This window comes from Rhinoraja longicauda, chromosome 1 (genome assembly GCF_053455715.1).
Source record: "Rhinoraja longicauda isolate Sanriku21f chromosome 1, sRhiLon1.1, whole genome shotgun sequence".
Lineage (NCBI taxonomy): Eukaryota > Metazoa > Chordata > Chondrichthyes > Rajiformes > Arhynchobatidae > Rhinoraja > Rhinoraja longicauda.
In genome coordinates, this window is record NC_135953.1 from 116229701 (window position 1) to 116256898 (window position 27198).

The 27198-nt window shown below is 41.6% G+C and overlaps 1 protein-coding gene across 5 annotated transcripts in view; it reads right to left on the reverse strand.

Annotated features, from left to right (window-relative positions):
* Window positions 1-3085: 3085 nt before the first annotated feature.
* Window positions 3086-27198, reverse strand: part of inpp4b (inositol polyphosphate-4-phosphatase type II B) — a 514249-nt gene continuing 490136 nt past the window's right edge. For 4 of the 5 annotated variants that reach the window (XM_078404995.1, XM_078404967.1, XM_078405003.1 and 1 more), the window contains 2 exons: window positions 23402-23556; window positions 4527-6993 (listed from right to left, as the gene is read on the reverse strand). In XM_078404995.1, the coding sequence (XP_078261121.1) occupies window positions 6825-6993; window positions 23402-23556 (324 nt within the window). In that variant the 3' untranslated portion in view covers window positions 4527-6824. Of the gene's footprint in view, window positions 4486-4526; window positions 6994-23401; window positions 23557-27198 lie in introns of those variants that run through there. The other variant, XM_078404977.1, reaches the window with a different exon arrangement.

The following is a 27198-nucleotide window of genomic DNA, read 5'->3' on the forward strand; positions in this document are numbered from 1 at the left end:
TGTATAAACCTTTCAGTATGCAATAAAGGTTATATATGCAAATTGAATTTTAAACTTTATCAAATGACCTGGAGAATCTTTGTAATATCAGTTGCACAAAAAGGGTGCATATTTGTATTTTGTGTGAGCATGTGAAATGAACAGACAAACCCTTGTAATAGCTGTGCAAGAATTTTATACGCTTGTATGTTTACTGTATGCACTAGGGCATATTATGATGATTATATTATATTACAACAGCATGGTTTTGTTTGGATATTGTGTTATAGAGACATGTCTTAACGGAGCAATACAAAATACCCTAAATTCAAATTTTCAGATGTACTTTTATTGTATATGATAAATAATTTAAAAACTTGTTAAACTGCCTAATTTTATAACTGTTGAAGGCTGTTGCTACTTTTAGTTTAGTTTAGTGTAGTATAGAGATGCAGCATGGAAACAGGCCCTTCGGCCCACCCAGTCCACATCGACCAGCGATCCCCGCACATTAACACTATCCCGCACACATGAGGAACAATCGTACATTTATACCAAGTCAATTAACCTACAAACCTGTATGTCTTTGGAGTCAACTATTGCTGTCAACTTTGTTTGTACTTATCAGCCCATGGGCAAAGGTAGTCTAGGCCACGCTGTGCACTGCCTGCCTCATTACCTGTGGTGCTGTAAATGCAACTGAAGATTGTGGAGTTATTAGTAGGGCATTCTCACAGTGTCATGGAGAGATGATGATTAATTAAGTAGTTCCAGGAACTTTGGCCCAGAACTCTTCCCTCAGTCACTCCTTCGGAAATATTCTTGTAATTGGGATGATTGCCCTCCATCAACGGCTTACCGCAGAAGACATTGGGACAACCTGGTGTAACTTCCTCCAAATGGTACTCAACATGGAAGAGTGCTGATTCATCAGCTGAGACTGGGCCACAGGTGGTAATTATCAGAGGTATTTCATGACACCATGAGACATCACAGGGCCAGAGTGAACATTAGGATTCCCAATGTCACTCCATCCTGATTGTACAACACCACGTTGATCTGACATGCCAGTTGGGTAGAACATATGAAGTAATTGTAATGGAGGAGTCCCTGTAGTGTAGGAGGATGAGGGATGATCTCATTGAGGTGTATAAAATCTTGAGAGAAATAGATCAGGTTGATCCACAGAGTCTCTTGCCCAGAGTTGGTGAATCAAGGACCAGAGGACATAGGTTTAAGGTGCAGGGGAACGATTTAATAGGAATCCGAGGGGTAGCTATTTCACACAAAGGGGGATGGGTGTATGGAACAACCTGCCAGAGGAGGTAGTTGAGGCTGGGACTGGGTTGATCCAGGCTCTAGATTAATGTGCTTTCTCCCCAATACTCCTTGCATTAAAATAAACGCCCTTAAGCGTTCCTTCATCCCTACCTGTCCATTTTTCCTTTGAGATTTATTGCACCCAACCTCTACCTTCTCATCACCGTTCCAATTTCTGACCTACTGGTTTCCATTCCCCTGCCTCTGTAGTTTAAACCTTCCTGAGTAGAACTAGCAAAACTCCCTGGAAGGATATTGGTCCCCCTCCAGTTCAGATGCAACCCATTCCTCTGCTACAGGTCACCTCTGCCCCAGAAGTACAAACAGTAAACTACAAGATGAGCACAATCTTTTCAGAACTTTCTCCATAGTTTGGCTAGGAAATAACCAATATAACATAAGCAAAGAGCTCTTTCTACTGACCACTGCAAAGCCACAATATTTTCTGTGGGTTTGCACTATCAGCACTTCCAATGTTGGTCTTTTCTTGTCAGGGTTTCATTAATGAGTTGCAAGGAGAAGAAAGTAACAGAAAATCCGTGTTAACTTTTGATGACTGATTTTAATCATTGTTTGGCCTCTCCCACAGAGTGAACTCAATCATAGCAAAATGTGCCCTGCTGAAATCCAGAAGTTAGCAGTTTGGTATTGTGTTCTCCAATTACTTGCTTCCATTTAGAATGTATTGGAGGGTTATGATTGCATCCATGATTGCATGGTGAGAAAGATTGGAAGCTAATTATTCCAGAGGACTAGACTTCCAGTACAAACACATGAAATAGAAAAGGATACAAGGTAGATAACGGTGTTGAGACAAAAATACCATAGTAAATTAGGAGGTATCACAAAATCCTGGAGTAACTCAGCAGGTCAGGCAGCATCTAGGAGAGATGCTCTCTCCTAGATGCTCCTAGATGCTGCCTGACCTGCTGAGTTACTCCAGCATTTTGTGATACCTTCGATTTGTACCAGCATCTGCAGTTATTTTCCTTTAGTAAATTAGGATCTGCCTGGAATTCTATGGGTAGAGTTAAGAATTATCAGAGTAGAAAGCAATGAATGAATTGTTAGCTATAATTTTTGGATAGAATATAAATTGGATATATAAGGAGCATGCACCAATGTTAATGCATTTAACTACAATCATTATATTGATATGGAAGACCAAATGAGGTAAATTGGCAATTTATCACAAGATGTAAGGGTAGATAGGTGATGACCGCTTAAATGAAATATTCATAATTCTCAATGAATGTATGCATCATTGAGACATGAATCCTTCTTTAGAAAGTGATACTGCTATGGCTAACCAATAATACTAATCATTGTAGCGGATTAAGGTATGGTTGCCTATAGGGTCTGTAAACTAGCATTTGAAAGAGCTTGAAAATCAACAAAAGCTGTTGATAGGGGGAAAATAGAAAATAAGAAATAGCAAACAGAGAACATTTACATGGCCATAAAAAGGAAGAATAGCAATGCTAAATGTGTGTTCCTTCAGGGGGTGACTTGTAATAGAGATTAAGGAAACAGTTTTGCTATAGTAGAAAATAAATAATCCATTGGAAACTGCAAACATGAAAGCCTACATCTCAAGGTACTGGAAGAGATAGCAGCAGAGAAAGTAAATTTTTGATGCATTAATCCTGATCTTATGAATCCCTAAGGTGGTCAGACAGTGCCATGCCATGCAATCAATTTCTAGGGGATTACTTATACCTTCTTGCAATCCAACAGAGTGCTCTTAAAATCGATTCTTGTAGAAAATTAAGTTTATTTGGTCAAACAAATTCACAAAAGTTTGCTTTTTGCAGTTGCTATTGCTGCAGTGATCACCTGAACATGAATTGAAGCACCATTTACAAGATCACCTTGTCATGCACAAAATTAACATTAAAAAAAGACCCAACATTGTGTAATTGATTGCAATAAATAGGTTACTCTGATGGTTGGAAAGAGATGTTATCCTCTTACCAGCTCCAACTTTATTTCTCCAGAGATACTAATTTTCTCCTTCGTCCTGAAAGATTCTAATTTCTTTCTTTAATAGGGTTCCAAAGATACCTACACATATCTTCCTTAAGTGTGATTATTTGTTTCTGCTTGGTTCTACAGACATATTACTTAATTTAAAATGCTTAGGACCTCAAGAAATCTAATCCATGAATGGTCATTTAACACCATTTGTTTAATGAATATCTGTACACATGCCTAGTTCTACTCAATAGTATTGAGCATTATAATAATGCAGAGTTTCTGCTTTTTTTTTACAGCTGTTACTTAACAGAGATACGCATATTTTAAAAGTTGAAATGATTTTTAATGCATTTAAATAGTTCCTTGTTTGGTGAATGTGCCAGGGACAATTATTTCTAATATTAATGTCTAATTGACAGTTAGGTGCCTATGCTTGAAGTAAAACACAATATAGGGTCTAGAAGCGCATTTCATACAAAGTCCTCTTAAGAACACAACATATATTTTACCGAACAGTAAAATATTTTGGCGCAAATACCACCAGCAAATACATCAATTCTTTGATGCACATATTAGTTATACTGTATTGCACTTGAGGTGGGTTTATTAACAAATAACTGCAATGATCAAGCAGTATGTATTTGTATATGTTGCAAAACATCTACTTTAAAAATCATTTATTATTTCTAAATGGCAGTGAAAATGTGACTGTGGAAAATTATTTGTTGTAATAAGAACGTCCAGTTCCCTGATTATCAATTCAGCAAGTACCCATTTCATGTATTTTTAAAACAAATGTTATTTTTCGAAAAGAACTGTAACGGTTCTTGTGTGTTCTTTGTGCAACATTAACTAGGAAATATGGCTTCAATCAACAAAAACAAGTGAAAAGGGCTATGTACAATTTCTATTGTCAAGGCACAAATATGTTTCCCAATAACTGTAATACAAGTGTGCTTGCCATCAACAGATAAATCACTCAACCAAACAAAAAAGATAAATTACCCACTCTCTCTATTTGAAGCTAATAAACACCTGATTTGTTTTTGTAAACTTCTGCTTACAAATAAAATTGCTTAAGTGTCTGCTTTTCCATACGTCCCATCAGGTGGCCTGTAATATTTTGGGAATGCCATCAATTGAATCGAGTTGAATGCATATTTCCTGCATTTTATGTTCTTCTGTGCATTTTCTATTCGACATCCTTCTCTGGTAAAAAGGGAAAAAAATGTAATAATACCACAGGAGAAAGGAAAACAAATGCTTTCATTTATTAAACCTCTGCTGTAACATTTACAATAAGTAAAAATAACTGGATAATCATCTACATTTATTTAAAACAGGTGATGATACATCTTACACGTCAATCCATAGGGCAGGCCAAAATAATCAATTGTTCACTGAAGTTTTCACTCGCTTTTAAATATATATACGTTTTAACTTTGCAGGGAAACATTGCAAAAAATCAAAACAGCCGCAGCTGCTTTACTTTGCAATTCCAACCATCAATAATCAAAGTTGTAAATTGTGTATTTGTTCTAATATTTTTATCTGTCAAAAATGATGACATAAACTTTTTCTTATTCACCATTTTGGTTGTGAATATGTTAACAGGTCTTAGTGGCAAGTGGGACAGTTGTGTAGCCAATATGTTCTGCTGTGGTTAGTGCAAATTGTGAGTGACGTAACCAAGTCAAAGGAAGGGAAATGGAAAATTTAAGAAACCTTTAATATCTCAATTTTATTCTGCTGGGATGGTGGTTTATATTAGCAAGTCAAAATATTTCAATATTATTTCCATGAACACACCGATTCGAATGTATGGGATCAAAGATCATTTTCATAATATCATAAGTGATAGGAGTAGAATTAGGACACTTCGGACCATCAAGTCTACTCCGCCATTCAATCATGGCTGATCTATCTCTCCCTCCTAACCCCATTCTCGTGCCTTCTCCCCATAACCCTTGATACCTGTACTAATCAAGAATCTATCTATCTGTACCTTAAAAATATCTATTGACGGCCTCCACAGCCTTCTGTGGCAAAGAATTCCACAGATTCACTACCCTCTGATGAAAGAAATTCCTCCTCATCTCCTTCCTAAAGGAACGTCCTTTAATTCTGAGGCTATGACCTCTGGTCCTAGACTCTTCCACAAACGGAAACATCCTCTCCACAACCACTTTATCCAAGCCATGATTTTGATTTGTCTCCTGGTAGTATGTACAGTGAACAAGCAATTGTATAGTTTATCGCAGGTGCACATTACATGGACAGAAAATAGTCAAATATTATATAAATTCTAGTTGTTCTGAATAGGACTGGCATCAGGAATAATGACAGATTAGGATGTATATTTCAGCATTTTGTTGAACCTCAAATACGCAATGTATGTTGCCTAATACAGGATGATATAATTTTTCAATCAAATGAATCTCTCCAATTGCACCTGCCTGCCGCTGATTCATCAATGTTGTTTTATTTTATAAATAGCTGATGGCATTTTAATGTGGGTTTCTGGCAGCACATGACACAGGTAAAAGACTCATCAGAATGATGGAGGGCAATTATGTCTATAAATATTCACATCCGGTAACATCAGGTAAATATCCTCCACCTTCCCTGCCAGACTTGTTTTCTCATTAATGTGATTGTGGCCATCTCAGATTCCCACAATGCTCATTGATTTAGGGGACATTTCTTAGGTGGTCTCCAGTATAATTCCTAAAACAAGATTTCATTACTTATCATGAACACTGGCTTGGGGGTAAGAGAACAATTTGGGGAAACTAAAATTAGGCTGAGATTTAGAATGCCCTGGCTGCCCATGGGCAGTTGACACAGGTTGTGACTTCCATTCTGCTTCCCTAGTTAAAAACAAGGTACAGATCTTAGAAAGAACAGAGGCAATTAAAATATGCAATGAACTGGCTAAGTTCGCTAACACAGTGCTTTCTAAGAATAGGGTATTAATTATTTTGAATTTTATTGCACAAAACATGATTGCTTCTCTTTCACTCCGTATCAAATATGTGAATTACTTGCTATTATTCACACGTTTCAGCCAAATCCAATTCCGATTCTTGTTTCTAAAACTATAAACACGCCTTCATTTCAATTAACTATTTTTTTAAATTTAGGACTGCCCTTGACAGATTTCTGACCAAAAATATAGCATGGCTTTATACATTTGCACATGTATTTTTTTAATATTTTGCTATTTTAAGAAAAGAAATGCCATGTACAATTATATTATTCACCCGTTTAGCATAACAGATCAGGATTTTATGAAAATTACACTTGAAAGTAAATCATACACAACGTATTACGTGGTCCGTAAGAAACAAATTTCTACGAAAATAAGCAATAAAATCATTACCGCAAAGACAATGAAATTAGGTAACTCAGAACAATTTTCCAAATAAAGGCGTACAATTACTTTTGACTAACAAACATGTTGGTTCTGTTACAAAGCATGTCATATATAGCCACATGAATACATTGTCAAGTGTTAGTTACAAAATGCCGTGGTAAACAAGTGCATTTTATTGATATTTGGCCAAGAGTAAAGCAAGACTCAAAATCAGCCACACGACCAACAAGTGTGAACTGACAAGCAGCAGAGCAACAGGATAGAAGTGACTTGAAGTTGGTCTGTTATCACAGTCTGTCTCGGGATCATCCGTGTCATTCATTGTTTCCTTGACATAACTGCTGTTAGTCAGAGAGGAAGGCCAGTAATGCACAGCAAAAAGTGAAAAGAAAACAATGTTACTTCAAGATTGTTCAGATCAGTCAGGAAAGGTCATTTATTATGTTACAGGAACCACATGCTAAGCACTGGTAGGGGGGTGGGGGTGTGAATGCGAATCAAAAGTTAAAGAAGAGCATGAAGGAAAGCAAACTGCGAATAGAAAGCGTGACAAAAACATGAACCTAAGCTTCCTGGTCAAATGAAAATGATTAAATGGCGCATATGGTCTCAAATCCTACTGCTGTGCAATATAGATGATGATTATTAGAAAAGTCATTGCCAAGCAACTATTTCCTGGTAAGCAGAAATAAAAATGAACTGTGAACTTTGGTTTTTACCAAAGATAGACACAACATTCTGTAGTAACTCACCAGGTCAGGCAGCATCTCTAGTGAAAATGGATAGGTGATGTTTCAGGTCGGGAAGTCTGAAGAAGGATCCTGACCCAAAATGTTACCAATCCATTTTCTCCAGAGATGCTGCCTAACCTGCTGAGTTACTCCAGCATTTTGTGTCTATCTTAGTAATAAGTACTGAATGCACTGCTCATCCTACTCGGTTCGTGAAACTTAACCCTATTGAAGCCAATTAAACTGTGGAACACATAGCTACAATACATGTGCATTTAATGCCACTGCCTAAGAATTAATTTCCAGACAATTTTGATTCCTAAGCTGATTTTGCCTTATATGCTATGGCATCACATGGCCATGTCTTCCCAGTTTTGGAAGAGGAGGTAATAATCAGCTTGTATGTATATATACAGTGCCCTCCATAATGTTTGGGACAAAGACCCATCATTTATTTATTTGCCTCAGTACTCCACTATTTGAGATTTGAAGTAGAAAAAATCACATGTGGTGAAAGTACAAATCGTCAGATTTTATTAAAGGGTATTTTTATACATTTTGGTTTCACCATGTAGAAATTACAGCTGTGTTTATACATAGTCCCCCCATTTCAGGGCTCCATAATGTTCGGGACACATGGCTTCACAGGTCTTTGTAATTGCTCAGGTGTGTTTAAATGCCTCCTTCATGCAGGCATAAGAGAGCTCTCAGCACCTAGTCTTCCCTCCAGTCTTTCCATCATCTTTGAAAACTTTTATTGCTGTTTATCAACATGTGGATGAAAGTTGTGCCAATGAAAGTCAAAGAAGCCATTATGAGACTGAGAAACAAGAACACAACTGTTAAAGACATCAGCCAAACCTTAGGCTTATCAAAATCACCTGTTTGGAACATCATTAAGAAGAAAGAGCACCGGTGAGCTTACTAATCGCAAAGGGACTGGCAGACCAAGGAAGACCTCCACAGCTGATAACAGAATTCTCTCTATAATAGAGAAAAATCCCCAAACACGTGTCCGACAGATCAGAAACACTCTTCTGGAGTCAGTTGTAGATTTGTCAATCATCACTGTCCACAGAAGACCATGAACAGAAATACGGAGGCTACACTGCAAAATGCAAACCACTGGTTAGCCGCAAAAATAGGATAGCCAGGAGGTACTTAAAGGAGAAACCACAGTTCTGGAAAAAGGTCTTGTGGACAGATGAGTCGAAGATTAACTTTTATCAGAGTGATGGCAAGAGCAAAGTATGGAGGAGAGAAAGAACTGCCCAACAATCAAAGCATACCACCTCATCTGTGAAACACGGTGGTGGGGGTGTTATGGCCTGGGCATGTATGGCTGCTGAAGGAACTGGCTCACTTATCTTCATTGATGATACAACTGCTGATGGTAGTAGCATAATGAATTCTGATGTGTATAGACACATCCTATCTGCTCAAGTTCAAACAAATGCCCCAAAACATTGGCCAGCGGTTCATTCTACAGTAAGACAATGATCCCAAACATACTACTAAAGCAACGTTCTTTAAAGCAATCAAAGCTAAAAAATGGTCAATTCTTGAGTGGTCAAGTCAATCTGAACCCAATTGAGCATGCCTTTTATATGCTAAAGAGAAAACTGAAGGGGACTAACCCCCAAAACTAGCATAAGCTAAAGATGGCTGCAATACAGGCCTGGCAGAGCATCACCAGAGAAGACACCCAGCAACTGGTGATGTCCATGAATCGCAGACTTCAAGCAGTCATTGCATGCAAAGGATTTGCAACAAAATAGTAAACATCATTACTTTCACTTTCATGACATTGCTGTGTCCCAAACATTATGGTGCCCTGAAATGGGGGAACTATGTATAAACACTGCTGTAATTTCTACATGGTGAAACCAAAATGTATAAAAATGGCCTTTATTAAAATCTGACAATGTGCACTTTAGCCACATGTGTTTTTTTCTATTACAAATCTCAAATTGTGGGGTACAGAAGCAAATAAATAAATGATGGGTCTTTGTCACAAACATTATGGAGGGCACTATATATATATATATATATATAAATTATATATATATACACACACACACACACACACACAGTGATTTACATGTTCCTGTGCAAAGGTTCACACAGGTTTACAATGGGCTGGGGATTTTTAAAAGTGTTTTCAAGGCTACTTTGGAGTTCAAAAGTTAACTTTAAAGCTCTGCAGTGAACGTGAAAATGGAGAACCACATATGGATCTGAGGGCATGTGCCACAAACTGCAGAGATGGGATAATGGACGGTATTCTGGAAGCAACCACGGAAACAAAATTGTTCCGTAAATTCTGAGATCCTACGAAGCACAGTCCATTAGAGAAGATGAAAGTTGGCACAATATGAGGAAACTTGAATGGATGATAACTAGTCAATTGATACATTGAACTAGTCAACAGCTTAAATCTGCTGCTGAAAGTAGTAGCTGATTGAAAGGCGCTTGGACAAGTGCTCCTCAGGAAAAAGTTTGTTATGATCAACCATTATTATGATGAAGAGCTGAGGGATTAAGATGTACTTACTGGAATTATAATATTGCTAAGGGCTTTTTGTAAAGGAGAGGCAAAGATGCAACTATGTGACACTTCTGAAATGCCAGTATGGGACTACAGATAAAACCATTGTTGGAAATGTGATGGTTACTACGATAGGCAGGAGGAGCACCAAATAATAGAGTGGTCATGGCACAAAATGGAGTGGTTAATTACATTGAAAGGTCTGGAGAGGTCAAGATGAATAAAATATTAAAATTGCAAACACAAATAAACTTTATCAATATTTTTGACAATGTAATTTAAGAACGATGAGGAGGGGAGAACATCAAGAACCAGGGTGTCATTGGCTTCTTTAAGATCAGAAAAAACCACATATGAATGCGCAGTCACAGCAAAGGTTCTTTGTTGCATATGTTTAACCAACTACAATTCATAGGCAATTGGCATTTATTTTCTAAAGAAGTTACAGGTATTTAATGGGGAAAGAACGTGTTAGAGGGAGGGGAAAATTAAAAATTGTATGCTATTTTGTGATTAGAAACCATCCATCACATGCTAACCATTCATCACAGAGGAAGGCGGACAGATGGGAGAAATTAAAATCATGGAGTCAATAGTCCTTTAAACTGGGAAGGATACGTCTATTTAAAAGGTAAATGGTCCACAACATTGATAGAAATCATTGCCACCATTCCAAAAGGCTGGGAAAATGATGGAGAAAAAAAAGAGTCTTTGATAAACTAATGGAATAAGACACTTCATCCCATCACTGTTCAATGAATGGCCAAGTGATAGACAACAGGGAGAATGTGTAGGAACGAACTGCAGATGCTGGTTTACACCAAAGATAGATGCAAAATGCTGGAGACGTTTCAAGTCAAGACCCTTCTTCAGACTGAGAGTCAGGGGAGAGGGAAACTAGAGGTATGAAAAGGTACAGACCAAAGCAGAGCTGGCACCGATGACCCACGAGCCCATAATGATCCATTGTTGGCTGTGGAGGAGCTCATAGTGAAGAGTTATGAACAGTGAAACTTGTAGGCTGACTAGGGTGGGGGAGGGAGGGGGAGGGAGGGTAGGGTCCTCTCTCCCTGTCCCTCCCCCACCCTAAACAGAGCACACAGCTCATTTGGGCCCATGTTTGCGGGCCGTCCCAACAACTTCCAAACTTGGACCAGGGCTCAATGGGGGCTCATGACAAAAACTGAAATTGGGGCCTCACCACAATGCTATCCAACACACTTGTGATGCACTGGAATTTGTCAGTTTGTAAATATTTAGGACTTTAACGCATATGTGGAGATGTTGGCTCATTTTTAGGAACATAGCAATATAAGCTAGGAGTATATTGTCTAGTTAATGAGTTTACCTACACATATCCACCTACATATCTATCTACCTATACATATCTACCTGATTTCTGCTGAATTATAACCTCAAAAATTCACTTACAATTGAAATTAATATCTTATTAATCCACAACTCATGCCTTTCCTCACAAATAAGGATAAAAAATGTACTCTTTGCTCCTTCAGTACCATTTCCAATATATTATTCTTAAAGTACCTGATATTCCCTTCTAATTTATCCTCAATTTATTTGAATTTGTTCTTTCTCTGCATTGTTAAGTTATTCATTACCATCTTTTAAATATGATTTACTCTTAATAACATATATATTTCTGTAGTAATCCTTCTACAAATTCAAACAGTGGACTTGCGATCTTTCTCTGTGACAACGCACATAATATACATATTGTGTAGACAATAGACAATAGGTGCAGTAATAGGCTATTCGGCTCTTCGGGCCAGCCATTCAATGTGATCATGGCTGATCATTCACAATCAGTACCCCGTTCCTGCCTTCTCCCCATATCCCTTGACTCCGCTATCTTTAAGAGGTCTATCTAGTTCTCTCTTGAAAGCATCTAGAGAATTGGCCTCCACTGCCTTCTGAGGCAGAGAATTCCACAGATTCACAACTTTCTGATTGAAAAAGTTTTTCCTCATCTCCGTTCTAAATGGCCTACCCCTTATTCTTAAACTGTGGTCCCTGGTTCTGGACTCCCCCAACATTGGGAATGTGTAGGAAGGAACAGCAGATTTATACCGAAGATAGACACAAAATGCTGGAGTAACTCAGCGGGACAGGCAGCATCACTGAAGAGAAGGAATGGGTGACATTTCGGGTCAGTCAGAATCAACCCAAAACATCACCCATCCTTTCTCTCCAGAGATGCTGCCTGTCCCGCTGAGTTATTCCAGCATTTTGTGTCTAATATATACATATTAGTGAGAGGAAATTAGTAAATTATAAAGACCATTTAATCTAGCATCTGTGTGTGTGTGTAAAAACAATGTGAATCTATAAGTGCTATGGTTAGAGTTCTGGCAAATGATGGGGGGGGGGGGGGGGGGGGGGGAGGTGGGTATTGGGCAAAGAAAGGTTGGAAGGGAAAGAGATCAGGCCTGTACCTTGGGATGGGCTGCAGAGGGATTTGAGACTGTGCAATGCTTGATTTGTGAGGGAGAAATAATCTGATCAACGATCGGCCAAGAAACATATTGGGAGATCCAGGGTGGTATTTGCGGATGAAAGTTAGCCAGTAATTATGTAATGTAACTCACGGGGGATAAAACCAACTGTGAAGGTAAATAAAGTGTCCATAGTGGAATGGTTTGGATATTATTTATGCAGACTGCCAAATAATATTTGAATGCCGTTTGTTAGTCCAAGTAAAACTTGTAGAATATGTCTACATATATGTTTATTGGAAATGTATCTATCAGCATCAATAGCATTCAGATCAGATGGGTAGAAGGAGAGACACACAACTGCACTGTTAAGAAAGTCATAGAAGATTAAGAGATTGACATGCTTAGCTTTTGTTATAGATACCTTGGTGTGTATAATTCAATTGTACTTACTTTGTCAATTATTTGTACGCAGAAGTTTTTAATGTAAGTACGTTCACCTATTCACACTGTATTTCTCTCTTTTCTTTTAAAAGTGAACTTATATTGGTTATGTAAATTAGTTTATGAATTGGAGGTTTAGTGGGATAAACACAGACAAATGGGACTAGCTTTAGATGGGGCATGGATGAGTTGGGCCAAAGAGTTTATTTCTGTGCTGTACGACTCAAAGACTCTATGCTTCAATTAATTTGACAATCAACAATTACGATAAATAGATTTGTTTTGTTCATTCTCCAATTTTCAGTGAGTTAAGTAAAAATTCTGTATCCGAGGACACTTTTACGCCCTGGACAAAAACCAATGATGTCAAGGGACATCGAAGTCTCGTGGCCACTGTTGATCTGAGTGAAATGGATACTGATGAACTGCAGCTTTGCACAATAAGTGCAAATCCCATAATTATATGAAAATTTAAAAGATTTACCACAAATTTACAAATACCTTGTGGAAGATCGGATCCAAATTGGCAGCGTTGGAATCAAATCAACACTACCTACTAATTGATATAATGCTCTAGGCACTTCTGAGGGATCTTCAGAAACCACCACTAGCATACTCACACTGGAGTATACTCTTGCATACTCAGTTGTTATCCAGCATAGAATTTCTGCATTCTGCCCAAAACCTCTAACCTCTACTTCATCAGGCATAAGGTGGAAAGAAGGGACTGCAAATGCTGGAATCTTGATCAAAAAAACAAAGTGCTAGAGGAATTCAGGGAAATGGACTGTCAATGTTCTGGGTCAGGGTTCTCCTTCAGATAGATGAACGGTCCGAACCCAAAACGTTGTCTTGTAGGGGCACAGGGATTGGTCCAGACCATCGAACCCTCTGATTGGTCGAAGAGGTCAGGTGGTGCGCAGGGGAGAGAACAATCAGTCTGGTTTTGAACTCCAAGAAAGAAAGTTGAATTTATGGTTGTCTGTCGTTTACAGCGTTGGTTTTGTCACGGTTGTTAGCCTTCTAATAAACGTCTACCTCAACGCACATCGCCTTACGACTCGCCATAGTGGTGACCCCGACGTGATCACAGATCACCAAGATGTCCCATCAGGAGGCATCGACACCGAACGCAGTCGGCGTTCATCTGCCCCCGTTCTGGGCCCACCAACCACGCCTGTGGTTCGCCCAAGCGGAGGCCCAGTTCCACCTCCGGGGCGTAAAGGAGGACGAAACCAGGTTCTACCACCTATTGAGCGTCCTGCCGTCGGAGACGTCCGCACGGGTAGCGCAGTACGTCACCGACCCGCCAGAAACCGGCAAGTATGCGGGTCTCAAGTCGCTGCTGCTGAAAACCTTCGGCCGCAGCCAACAACAGCGGGCCAGCACACTCCTGCACTTACCTGAGCTCGGGGACCGACCGCCATTGGTCCTCATGACGGAGATGATGACTCTGGCGGGAGAGCACACCAAATGCCTCATGTTCGAGGAGGCATTCCGCGAGAAGCTGCCAGAGGACGTCCGCGTAGTTCTAGCAGACGTCCCGTTCGGGGACCCGATGAATTTTGCAGAGAAGGCGGATGCGCTGGTTGCGGCAAAGACGAAGCGCACCGGCTCGGTAAATCGGGTTTCCACACCGGTGAGCGACCGACCGCGCGGCCAAGATGGCGCCCATCCACCCGCCACTTTAAAAAAACCCGCCAAACTGCCACATCGACGGCGGCCATTTTGAAACAGGCTCGCGACATAGAAACACACCAGCACGGCTGGTGTTTCTTTCATAAACGGTGGGGAGCAGCGGCACGCAACTGTAGAAGCCACTGCACGTTCTCGGGAAATGCCTCGGCCGATCAAATGTAGAGGCAATCTTGATCGGCCAGAACCATCGCCTCTACCTTGCTGAGCAACATACCGGTACCGTTTTCCTCGTGGATACCGGTGCGATCGTTAACATTGTGCCTCCATCCTGCCAGGAAGCGTGATCAGGTAGGACCGGTCCCCCACTCATTGCGGTGAACGGCAGCCCTGTCTGTCCTTTGGTTCCAGGACCTACGACTGGACTTTCATCATCGCGGATGTAGGCCAGGCAATCCTGGGAGCAGATTTCCTTTGGGCTTTCTCACTGATCCCTGACGTCCGCGGGAAGAGCCTGCAACCGTCGGCCAGTAACGTTGACCCTCCCGCTCCTTCGGTTTCCGTGTCGCCCAGCCCGACCGTCCAGGCCGTCACCACGACCTCCGACCCGTTTGCTGCGATACTCGCTGAATTTCCGGAGCTCCTGGTCCAGCGTTTCAACGCACCTGCCACCAAGCACGGAGTCGTGCACTTCATCCCTACGGAGGGACCGCCTGTTTTCGCCCGAGCCCGACGCCTACCCCCTGATAAGCTGGCAGTCGCTCGCGAAGAGTTCCTCACTTTGGAACGGCTGGGGATCGTGCGCCCGTCGGACAGCCCGTGGGCCTCACCGTTGCACATGGTCCCAAAAGCATCTGGGGGGTGGAGACCGTGTGGCGATTACTGGCGTCTGAACGCCATCACCACGGCTGACCGATACCCGATCCCTCATATTCAGGATTTTTCCGCCAGCCTGGAGGGTGCCACGGTATTCTCAAAACTGGACTTAGTCCGAGGGTATCACCAGATTCCGGTTCACCCTGCAGACATCCCTAAGACCGCCACGATCACCCCGTTCGGGCTTTTCGAGTGGCTGCGGATGCCTTTCGGCCTCAAAAACACCGCTCAGGCGTTTCAACGCCTCATGGATCATGTGGGTCGGGGTATACCTTTTGTGTTCATCTATCTGGACGATATTCTCGTGGCAAGTCGGTCGGCTCACGGACATCGGTCCCACCTGCGCTCCATATTCCAAAGGTTGCAGGACCACGGTCTGATCCTACACCCGTCCAAATGCCAGTTCGGGCTATCCTCGGTCGATTTCCTGGGTCATCGGATCACACCGGCCGGTGCCGTTCCCTTGCCCGAGAAGGTGGCTGCTATCCGCTCTTTTCCCCGACCCGACACCATCAAAAGGTTACAAGAATTTGTAGGCATGGTGAATTTTTACCACCAATTCGTCCCGGCGGCAGCTCGGATCATGCGCCCCCTTTTCCAATGCCTCGCGGGTGACCCCACCGAGCTCGTGTGGTCCCCTGCTGCCAATGCGGCTTTCGCGGCGGCCAAGCTGGCCCTCGCGAATGCCACCATGCTCTTCCACCCGCGCTCCTCTGCCCCCACCGCCCTCACCGTCGATGCCTCCGGCGTGGCGGTGGGAGGCGTCTTAGAACAGCAGGTTAACGGTCTCTGGCACCCTTTGGCGTTTTTCAGCCGCCAGCACACTCGCCCCGAACTAGCTTACAGTGCCTTTGATCGGGAACTCCTGGCCCTCTACCTGGCGATCCGTCATTTTCGCTATTTTTTGGAGGGTCGCTTTTTCGTTGCCTCACTGACCACAAGCCACTGACGTTTGCTTTTTTGAAGGTTTCCGATCCGTGGTCGGCCCGCCAGCAGAGACACCTCACTTTCGTTTCTGAATTCACCACCGACGTTCGGCACATTGCGGGTAAACAAAACGCCATGGCGGATGCCCTGTCCAGACCGGCGGTTTCCCCTGTTGCCAAGGTAAGTTCCGGGGTGGATTTCCTGGAGCTCGCGGAGGCTCAGCGCCTGGAAGACACCCCCTCCCTGTACCCCCCCACCACCTCGGGGTTGCGGTTGGCACAGGTAGCCTGTGGTCTCACTCGTACCAAACTCTGGTGCGATGTTTCTCTGCCCCGCCCCGCCCGGTAGTGCCCACTTCCATGCGGCGCCAGGTTTTTGATACCATTCACGGCCTGGCACATCCGTCCATCCGGGCCACTTCGGCTCTGGTTGCAGCTCGCTTTGTCTGGCACGGGCTGCGGAGGCAGGTGGCCGCCTGGTCCCGCTCCTGCATTCCTTGTCAAACCTCCAAGGTACACCGGCACACTCGGCCCCCCGTCCAGCAGTTCACGGTCCCTGCAGTCAGATTCCTCCACATCCACGTGGATCTCGTCGGCCCGTTGCCTCACTCCAGGGTCTACACCCACCTCCTCACGGTAGTCGAGCGGTTCACCCGGTGGCCGGAGGCGCTCCCGTTGTCCGACATCTCGGCATCCTCCTGCGCTCGGGCTCTGGCACTAAATTGGGTTGCCCGTTTCGGCGTCCCGGACGTCATCACTACCGACCGGGGCGCCCAATTCACCTCGTCCCTGTGGGTGGCTCTGACTTAGCTGTGCGGGTCCCGATTACAGCAAACCACCACCTATCACCCCCAGGCCAACGGGATGGTGGAGTGGTTCCACCGGCAGCTCAAGGCGTCCCTCACTGCCCGCCTGTCCGGCCCTGACTGGGCCGACCAGCTCCCATGGGTTCTCCTGGGTATCCGCACGGCTCCAAAGTCTGATCTCGGAGCTTCCTCGGCGGACCTCGTCTATGGCTCGCCCCTGCGGGTGCCAGACGACGTTCTCCCTCCATGTTCTACCCTCCCTCCCTCCGTGCCAGCACTCTTGGCTTCACTCCGAGCGCGGATGGGGTCCCTGGCCCCGGTCACTGCTTCTCGCCACGGGGATCCCCCTTCACATGTCCCGGCGGCCTTGGGCGACTGAGTTTGTGTTCCTACGAATCGATGCCCACCGTCCCCCGTTCCGGCCAGTTTACCAGGGTCTGTTCAGGGTAGTGAAGAAAGGCACAGTCACCTTCACGTTGGAAGTGGGCACCCGACAGGAGGTTGTCTTAAGCCTGCCTATTTGGACCCAGACCAGCCCGTTACAGCGGCTCAACCTCCTCGCCGGGGCCGACCTCCGGCCGCGGCTCCCGTACAGCAGTTTCCCCCCTCGCTGCCCCCGTTCGGGACTCCTCTTCCCCCGGTCGCCTTGCCACTGCCGCCTCCGGCTCCGTCAGCTTCCCCTCCTCCCCTTTCGCCTCCGGCAACCCCTCCCGCGGTGCCTGCTTCCCCGTCCCCACCCCCGGTTGGGCCTCCCTCTCCTCTCCGCACCCGCTCCGGTGGTCCGGGCACCTGCCCGGTATCGCGCCGAGGGTTCTGGGGAGGGGTCATGTAGGGGCACAGGGATTGGTCCAGACCATCGAACCCTCTGATTGGTCGAAGAGGTCAGGTGGTGCGCAGGGGAGAGAACAATCAGTCTGGTTTTGAACTCCAAGAAAGACAGTTGAATTTATGGTTGTCTGTCATTTACAGCGTTGGTTTTGTCACGGTTGTTAGCCTTCTAATAAACGTCTACCTCAACGCACATCGCCTTACGACTCGCCATAGTCTGTCCATTTCCCTCCAAAGATGCCTGGCCTCCTGACTTCCTCCAGCACTTTGTTTTTTGTTCGGGCACAAATGTTTGCTTTTCCACATCCTGATTTAGAAATATATCTCACAATCCTGACTTGAAAATATATCACTTGTACTTCAGTATCAGGGAGCCTCAATCATGGAAATCCCTATCCAACACCACTGTCTGAGTACCGCCACCAAAATGACAACACAGTGGTTCGAGAAGGCAGCTTGTGATTATTTCTCAAGAACAATAAGTGCCAGTGCAGCTCAGATCATCTAAAAATGAATAAACAGTATGAGATGAATTTGAAGGTTAAATAATTATCTCTGTCTAGCACTCGTGGCATAGGTTTAATTATGCAAAGAGGACAATATAATTTCCATTATTTCAATTTGATCTTAAAAAAAAAGATAAAATGCACAAATGAGAAATGAGGGAGGTCTGTATTATTTTAAATAGATAAAACTTCAAAGTGTATATATAGGCATGCAGATATCTGAGCATTTTTGTACGATACAATCTCAGGAAATCTTCTTGTCCATTTTCTTTCTTTGCCCCCTGGTTCCCATATCTGTCATAACAGACCGAATGCAGCCCCAGGCCCTGGGAAACATCTCTTAATTAGTTCTAATGTTGTGCTTCCAACTTGCCTCTGCTGTGTCAAGGTAATCAATTTTTTCTTTAAATCTCGAATTCCATTTCACTTTTATACCTTCCCACATTTCTAATTATGCAACATTTTCTTTTACATTTAAATATATTCTTCTATCTCCGTCCAATCGGCTCCACCTTCTAATAACCCTAATTTATCAGCTTTTCCTACAAGTTCTCAGTGTCACACTTTTCCTTATCCATATTGTAATCTCTTTGTACTCTAAGATCACTACTTTATCTAAATACAAACAGGCAGGAAGAATTTTGATAGTATAAGACAGGTAATGTTGAATTGAAAATCCATTCTGTTCTTTTCTTCCATTAACTTCAGCAGCTATCTAATTTCCCCCACTTGGCCCTGACTTGCTGCCTATGTGCGATTCCATAAAAGGTAAATGAATAATAAAGAAATTACATGCATGTAGAAATTCATCCTCGATCACTTGAACCAGATGCACAATACAGTAATATCTAATCCCTTGGAGGTTAAGTAATATATTGGGGTATAAATTCATCCTCAGTCACATGATCTAAACTCACAATGTAATACGTCTGAACTTTATTCCAAAATTCAGTTCCATTGACTTTGACAAGTAAATATTACGAAGTTGTGGATTACTGCAAACGGCAATGGAAAATGCCTACCCCTTGAAGTTGTTTGTGAAGTAGCATGATAACATGTGCAGAATGCAGAATTTGCTGATGCATAGAAAAACATAGTTGGGTGTCTGTTCTAAATTTAATAGCACTTGTTCAATTTATAGTAACACACAAAAGTGAAAGAGGAAGTTGTAACAAAATAAATGTTTAGCATGTGGTGGTGGTGATAAACAAATATTTCATCAAATTGAACATGCCTGTACAATAATAAACTGAAAATCATTTTTGCACAAATGTAATAATAAATAAAATGAGTAGTAAGCACCCATGTCAAGTCTTTAACTGGTACAATAGCTAATCACTTGATTTTTAAATTGAATCAAGCTATGTGGATTGTGACTTTCATCAGGCTATTAAACACGACAACTTCCAAATAAGCTCCGGTCTACTTAGACTTAGGGGAATTGTTTTTGTCGTTTGAACTTTTTCAATTGTTAATTATGCTGCTTACAGAGTGATATGTTGTACATATCTGTTGTGCTGCTGCAAGAAAGGATTTCATTGTTCCATTCTGGGACATATGACAATAAAACACGCTTGACTCTTGAATATACATTGTTGGTGATTACATTTGTTAGCCAACCAGTGTCCACAAAATTAATGGCATGCTGGAAATTCCATTTGAATATATCATTCATATTTATGTTCAAGAGTAAAATACGTTAAGATGGATTGTGACTTTGCAGTAAAATAAAGATAAATTTGCCTAAACCTGAGTGAATTGCTTCACATCCAAAAAGATATTCGGCTTCATTTAATTATCACAATAGAAGGAAGCACTGGTCTAATGTTACAATTAAAATCAAGGCAATATTACTTTGATTTGTAGCACTGATAATGAATCAAACTGGTTTTGCTGCAATCTGTAAAGTATTTACGGGATATGAAATTACTTCGGTAAGAATAACACGGTTCCTTCAAAGAAATGAAACCATTTTCTTTCAAAACCACACAGTGGACAAGAAAGCAGGTACTTTAAAACACATCACAAGATTCTCTATCTAGTATTTTAAGTTATGACCATATCTAAAGCATTTTGAAATTTTATAACTTCTATACAAAGATTCATGTAAATTTTTGCTCCAATTTCCAATGAGTATATATGCTTCCACCATGCTCCCACAATGAGAATTGGATGAGTGGAAACAGCACCGAGGCATTTACAATTGTGTAGAAAGTTTAACCAAAAGTTATGTTCAGACATGAGAACCGAAGTGCCCTCAGTTTCTCAAGTGTGAATATAGTTAAATTAGATAATCTAATATGAGCAAAACTCCATTTATCTGCTTTTGATTTATGTGTCTTGACATCTTGAACAAATAATTACCTCAGAAGTTGCTTGGCAATGATTAGCTCAAGGCAGATCATGTTGCTTGTGTTGATGGATCATTGAATATTTCCTTTCATGCGCATACATTCCATTTTCTGAACGTATGTTGGGGGAATGGTCATTGATAAATAGCTGAAGATGGTTAAGTCTAAGATACTATTTTGAAGATTTGCAGTGACGTCCTGGGGCTAAGATGGTTGGCCTCCAATTAGTACAAATCACGATGGCTGATTAGTGCCTTAATAATTCTAAAATATTTAAACTTATTCAAAAATATTTAAAGCTCAACGTAGAATGTGAGATTACCAAATTTATTTTTATAAAAGAATAACAATGTTTTGAACGGAATATTAACCAATGAAAAACAAAATCAGCACCATCATAAGCTTCATGAAATATTATCTCTCCTTTCAGAATTTCATGAAGTGGTTGCATTTGTCATTCATTTTCCAATAAACTCTCAACAAAAGGCAACTAGTAATTACCGGCAGGTGTTCCCTTTTTTAACAATAATGGTAATTGCTAATGACCTTCAGTCAACTTCTCAGAAATGCAGTGCATAATTTAATTATTTTAGCCTGGGTAGTGTTTTAGGAGATTTCTATTACAATGATTTTTTAATTATTTTCTTTTGTCTTTTTATTCTCTCTCTCAAACCAATCTGGGAGATTTGACTTGAGATCACCCAAATTTATCCTCATTCTCCGTCCCTCTTTTGTTTACTTGCCCATTCTTAAGTTACTTACTTTTGGTATTGTTGCCCACCATGGTCTCAGACACCATAGTCTCCCTTGCACCATCATTGGTTTATACTTACAGTAACATTATGTGCAAATTTTTTAAATGTCGACATGTGGTCTTGAGTCTCACTCCTGAGCAGTAGAGCAACACCTGACCCAGTGAGAGAGATGTCTGATTTAAGGATAATGAATAATTGAGGGAACTGATGACGACAAGATCACAATCCCCGCATGTTCTTCGGGTCAGTTTTGACATTATTCAATAATACAAAAAGCTTGCGATAACAGAGCTGCTGTAAGTGATGCTGCAAAGGCCTCAGTTGAGGGAACTGACCTACGAAGAGGGATTGAATAACACCTACAGACATCCTTGTTCTCAAATAGATGTCTTCTGTCTGATGTTACAGCTCAAAAAATAGTGCTCAACAGATTGCTGCAAGCTAAATAAATCAAGCTTGACCCTTGAGCATGCACATTCACCATTATCACCTATTGGATTTGGCCAGCCACATGCTCAGGAAGTGAAATCCATTGTAGTTCCTGCACATTTTGTGTGCACAAAGTCAAAGGTTCCATATATTGACAGTAAGCCTGTGTTTCTTGAAAATTGATGTGCCTGATCTGTCAGGTGCTCTCTGGGTAAAGAGAAGATGATGAATATGGCCCTTTCTAAATCAAGCTTGACCCTTGAGCATGCAGTCAGTCAGTCAGAGAGTGGTGAAGGTGTGGAATTCTCTGCCTCAGAAGGCAGTGGAGGCCAGTTCATTGGATGCTTTCAAGAGAGAGCTGGATAGAGCTCTTAAGGATAGCGGAGTGAGGGGGTATGGGGAGAAGGCAGGAACGGGGTACTGATTGAGAGTGATCAGCCATGATCGCATTGAATGGCGGTGCTGGCTCGAAGGGCTGAATGGCCTACTCCTGCACCTATTGTCTATTGTCTATTGTCTATAAATGTGGAACCTCTAATAGTTCCCAAGCAGGGGAAACTGAAATAAGTGTTTAATTTCCCATATTCTACCCAGATAGGTGCCAGGACAGGTGCCAGGTACAGAGTTTCATAATGAAAATGGGCATCTCTACCATCCACAAGGCACACTGATCTTGTTCAGTGGCTGCAATATGGGACATGTTAAGGACTCTTTGAAGAAGCTTTAACTCTTCAGGCATTATTCCTTAATCAGTTTGCTTTGTAGGAGATGATTCCAATGGTCCATAATGGACAGAACCAATCGTAGCCAGCCCTTTGCGAGCTCTTCTCCCTTTTCAAGCTGGCAGGGCTACTTGGCAAACCTTCCCTCTTACATTGACACAGTTGAAAATTTGCCAATAAATAAAAGAAACAATGTTATGCCTTCAGCCATACTTCCTGAAAGCTTTCCAAGCTCCAGCATTTTCCAACATCCAATTGCAGAAAACCTGTAAGTCTAGGTTTCTATGGAGTCAAATTTTCAGGTAACTGATGTTTTTAAACAGTGCAAATAGTTGGGTGAGAGGATGATCTTCCACTGATAAAATGGCAAATTGTTATGTGTTTCGCACATGGCACCAAATTAGCATGATGTACCCACTCCAACATTTCCAATGGGCAGGAACTATTTCATATTTATAAGACAGTATGAATCATGCTGAAGGGGTACATGAATTTTGCTGAATTTACAATCAAATTGGCAAGGAAAAATACACAAATCATGTCCTCTCTGATATTTCAATGCTTCAGACATCTATTTTAAGTATTTTTATCACCAGTAGCTTGCTGTGTCGTTCAGCTTTATTACAATATTTTTAATTACCCTCTTCATTGCCAATGGATTCAAATTTGCTCGTTTAATTTGCAGTTAATCTCTGCGATTACCCTGGAGACCATTAAAAGTCACTTGAGAAACACGTACCTCCTCATGCAGTCCAGTGCTCGGACAAAATAGTCTGGATGTAGACTATGCTCTTCTTGAAGAATCACACATTGCTCCAATGTTACCGACATTGATGTCCTGTCTTTGGCACTTTTACAGCTTGTAAAACGTATTCCATTCAGCCTTCGGCAAATCTAACCAGGATTGAAAATAATTTGAATCACTGGAATTGTTCCTTGAATATCTTTGCAGTCAACTTGAAATGACAATTTAATGTTTGATTTAATGATAAGATACTTTCATTTGCTAATGAAATCCAAAGTTAAGGGGCATAAGTATAAGATAATCACTCATCAATTGCATAAATAATTCAGGAGGAACTTGTTTATGTAGGGAATGAGCATTGTTTACATTTAATGGAGAAGCTGAATAATCACTTGACAAAGGAGTGGAGAGGAAATGCTGGTAGGTTTACATAAAAAAGGATGGGTGGAGGCTTGTTGTGAATATGAACACCACAGAACAATTGATCCAAATAGTCTCTGTCGGTGTTGAGATTCTGCACAATATCACAGATAACTGGAATGTAACTTTATCATAGATAAACAGAGTGTTAATGTTTTAGCATTCCATAAGGCAGTGTTTAATATGTTTGCCTGAAATGTTTCCCTTAGTTGAGTGGAACAGCAATTTGTTTTAATGTTTAACTCTGCAGACAATTTCAATTTTGAAGTTAAGCGTAGGTAGAAAAGTATAATTACATTGCCAAGGTCTTTCGTGTGCTAGATTCGTGTCATAATATTTTCTTGAGTGTCATTAAAGCTGCGAAAGGATATGATTTTGTTCTAATAAATAACTGATCATAAAAAACAAGGAACAATGGACCAATGCTGTGCTGAAGGCCAAGTGTTACAGTTCGAGAATTGTGAAATTAAGGTCCAAATTTTTAATTTGCAGCAACCAGGGAGTGAATGTTGGAGCAATGTAAATTGTGGGATTCCATACATTTAACTCAGAGCAAAACAGAAAACATGGCAGAAGTGATTACAGATGTCTCATTCAGTGACATCTCTTTTAATGGACTGCAGAAGGATGTGAGAGCCCTTCAGGACCAACTCTTCTTTCCCGATGGTCAGATGAAGACGGTTAGTAAATTAAAAAGTGTGCAAACAGCTTCCTGGGAATTCCTTAACAAATTCAACTGACAACAATTTGCTTATATGTTCATTTCTTTTTATGAATGACTGACAATTCACCATTAAGGATAGATTTTCTATATCTTATAATACAATTCGGATGGGAATCTTAACAGACATATTTCTGAATTTCTGAGGAAACATTTTGTTAGAAACTGCATGATTATAAGCAATCGTATGAGGAGTAGAGTAATGGTTTTTCAAGATTTTACTGTTTACTTGTCATGGTAATTACAGGCGAAACCACAATCATAACAGAAAATAGAGCAGAAAGTCAGTGATCCAACTGTGACATGCATCAACAGTGACCTGCTCATGAGATTACTTTAACTCTTTGGAGAATAGTTCCTATTGTTACATTTGTTAACAGATATTATTATTCAGTAATCAGTCACAGCTTAGCGGCACTGCTAAACATGAAATATTAGAGAGCCACTAAGATCACTTTAAACTTTCATAAAAGCTATAAAACAAATATTGTAACTTGGAGTTAGCAAAGCTTATTTTGTCTGCCACAGGAGAAAAGAAATATGTAATTCTGACACTGAAATGTGCATTGATTCAGATGGGGTGACGTCATCCAGAGCCCCTGTGTCATCCTGGGACTTTAAGGGTGTGCCTTTGGATAATTCTTGAATAATGAAGCTGCAATGTACTCAAAACAATTGAAAACAAACATTCCTTAATTATAGGGAGTGAGTGATAACAAATATTCAGAGAATGCCCCCACTATGCACTGTAGCCGTACAATGTGTGAAATGTTCCTCACCGTCCACAAAAGCAGATAAACAGGAAGACCCTTCATGTGAAAAGATTAGCTGCCAGACCATAGCCTTGAACCTATTTGTTCTGCCTCACCACACCTTGTGCTGCCTCAGAAAAGCAGCCAATGTAATCAATGATTTGTCACATCCCAGCCATTACTTCTTCTCCCTGCTCCCATCTGGCAGAAGGTACATGAGCTTGAAAGTGTGCGCTACAAGGTTCAGTATAAGCTTCTTGCCCTCTGTTATCAGGCTTCTAAGCTGTCCTTCCATAAGCAATGGTACTGTCCAATGCAACTCTATCCCAGTACGGACATTGGACTTCGTCTACGGAACTGATGCGCTACAATGCTGAGAACTATATTCTGCATTCTGTATCTTACTCTTTGCTCTACCTATTGTACCGGATTTGATAAGGGAACTCAAGGTAAAGAACCACTGGGAGGTAGTGACCATAATATGATGTTTTAATCTGCAATTTGAGAGGGAGAAAGTAAAATCATAAAGTCAGTATTGCAGTTGAGCAAGGGGGACTATGGAGGCATGAGGGAGGAGCTGGCCAAAGTTCAGTGGAAAGGGACCCTAGCAGGGATTACAGTGGAACTGCAATGGCATGTACTTCTGGGAATAATACAGAAGATGCAGGATCAGTTCATTACAAAGAGGAAGAAAGATTCTAAGGGGAGTAAGAGGCGACCGTGGCTGACAAGGGGAGTCAAGGACAGTATAAAAATAAAAGAGAAGACGTATAACATAGCAAAGATAAGCGGGAAGCCAGAGGATTGGGAAACTTTTAAAGATAAACAGAAGGTAACTAAAATGGCAATACAGGGAGAAAAGATGGAGTACGAAGGTAAGCTAGCCGAAAATGTAAAGGAGGATAGTAAAAGCTTCTTTAGGTATGTGAAGAGGAAAAAATTAGTTAACACAAATGTGGGTCCCTTGAAGACAGAAACAGGTGCAGGTGCTCAACTGAAAGACAGAAACAGGTGAATTTATTGTGGGGAACAAGGACGAGTTGAACAGGTACTTTGATTCTGTCTTCACTAAGGAAGACACAAACAATCTCCCAGGTGTACTAAGGGACAGAGGACCTTGGGTAACAGGGGAACTGAAGGAAATTCACATTAGTCAGGAAAAGGTGTTGGGTAGACTGATGGGACTGAAGGCTGATAAATCCCCAGGGCCTGATGGTCTGCATCCCAGGGTACACAAGGAGGTGGCTCTAGAAATCGTGGACGCGCTGGTGATCATTTTCCAATGTTCCATAGATTCTGGATCAGTTCCTGTGGATTGGAGGGCAGCTAATGTTATCCCACTTTTTAAGAAAGGAGGGAGAGAGAAAGCAGACCAGTTAGCCTGACTTCGGTGGTGGGGAAGATGCAGAAGTCGATTATTAAAGATGTATTAGTGGCGCATTTGGATAGCAGTAACAGGATCGGTCCAAGTCAGCATGGATTTATGAAGGGGAAATCATGCTTGAATAATCGTCTGAAACATTTTGAGGATGTAACAAGTAAAATGGACAAGGGAGAGCCAGTGGATGTAGTGTACCTGGACTTTCAGAAAGCCTTTGATAAGGTCCCACATAGGAGATTAGTGGGCAAAATTAAAGCACATGGTATTGGGAGTATGTTATTGACATGGATAGAAAATTGGTTGGCAGACAGGAAACAAAGAGTAGGAATTAACGGGTCCCTTTCAGAATGGCAGGCAGTGACTAATGGGGTGCAACAAGACTCGGTGCTGGGACCGCAGCTATTTCCAATATATATTAATGATTTAGGTGAAGGAATTAAAAGTAACATTAGCAAATTTGCAGATGACACAAAGCTGGGTGGCAGTGTGAACTGTGAAGTGGATGCTATGAGGATGC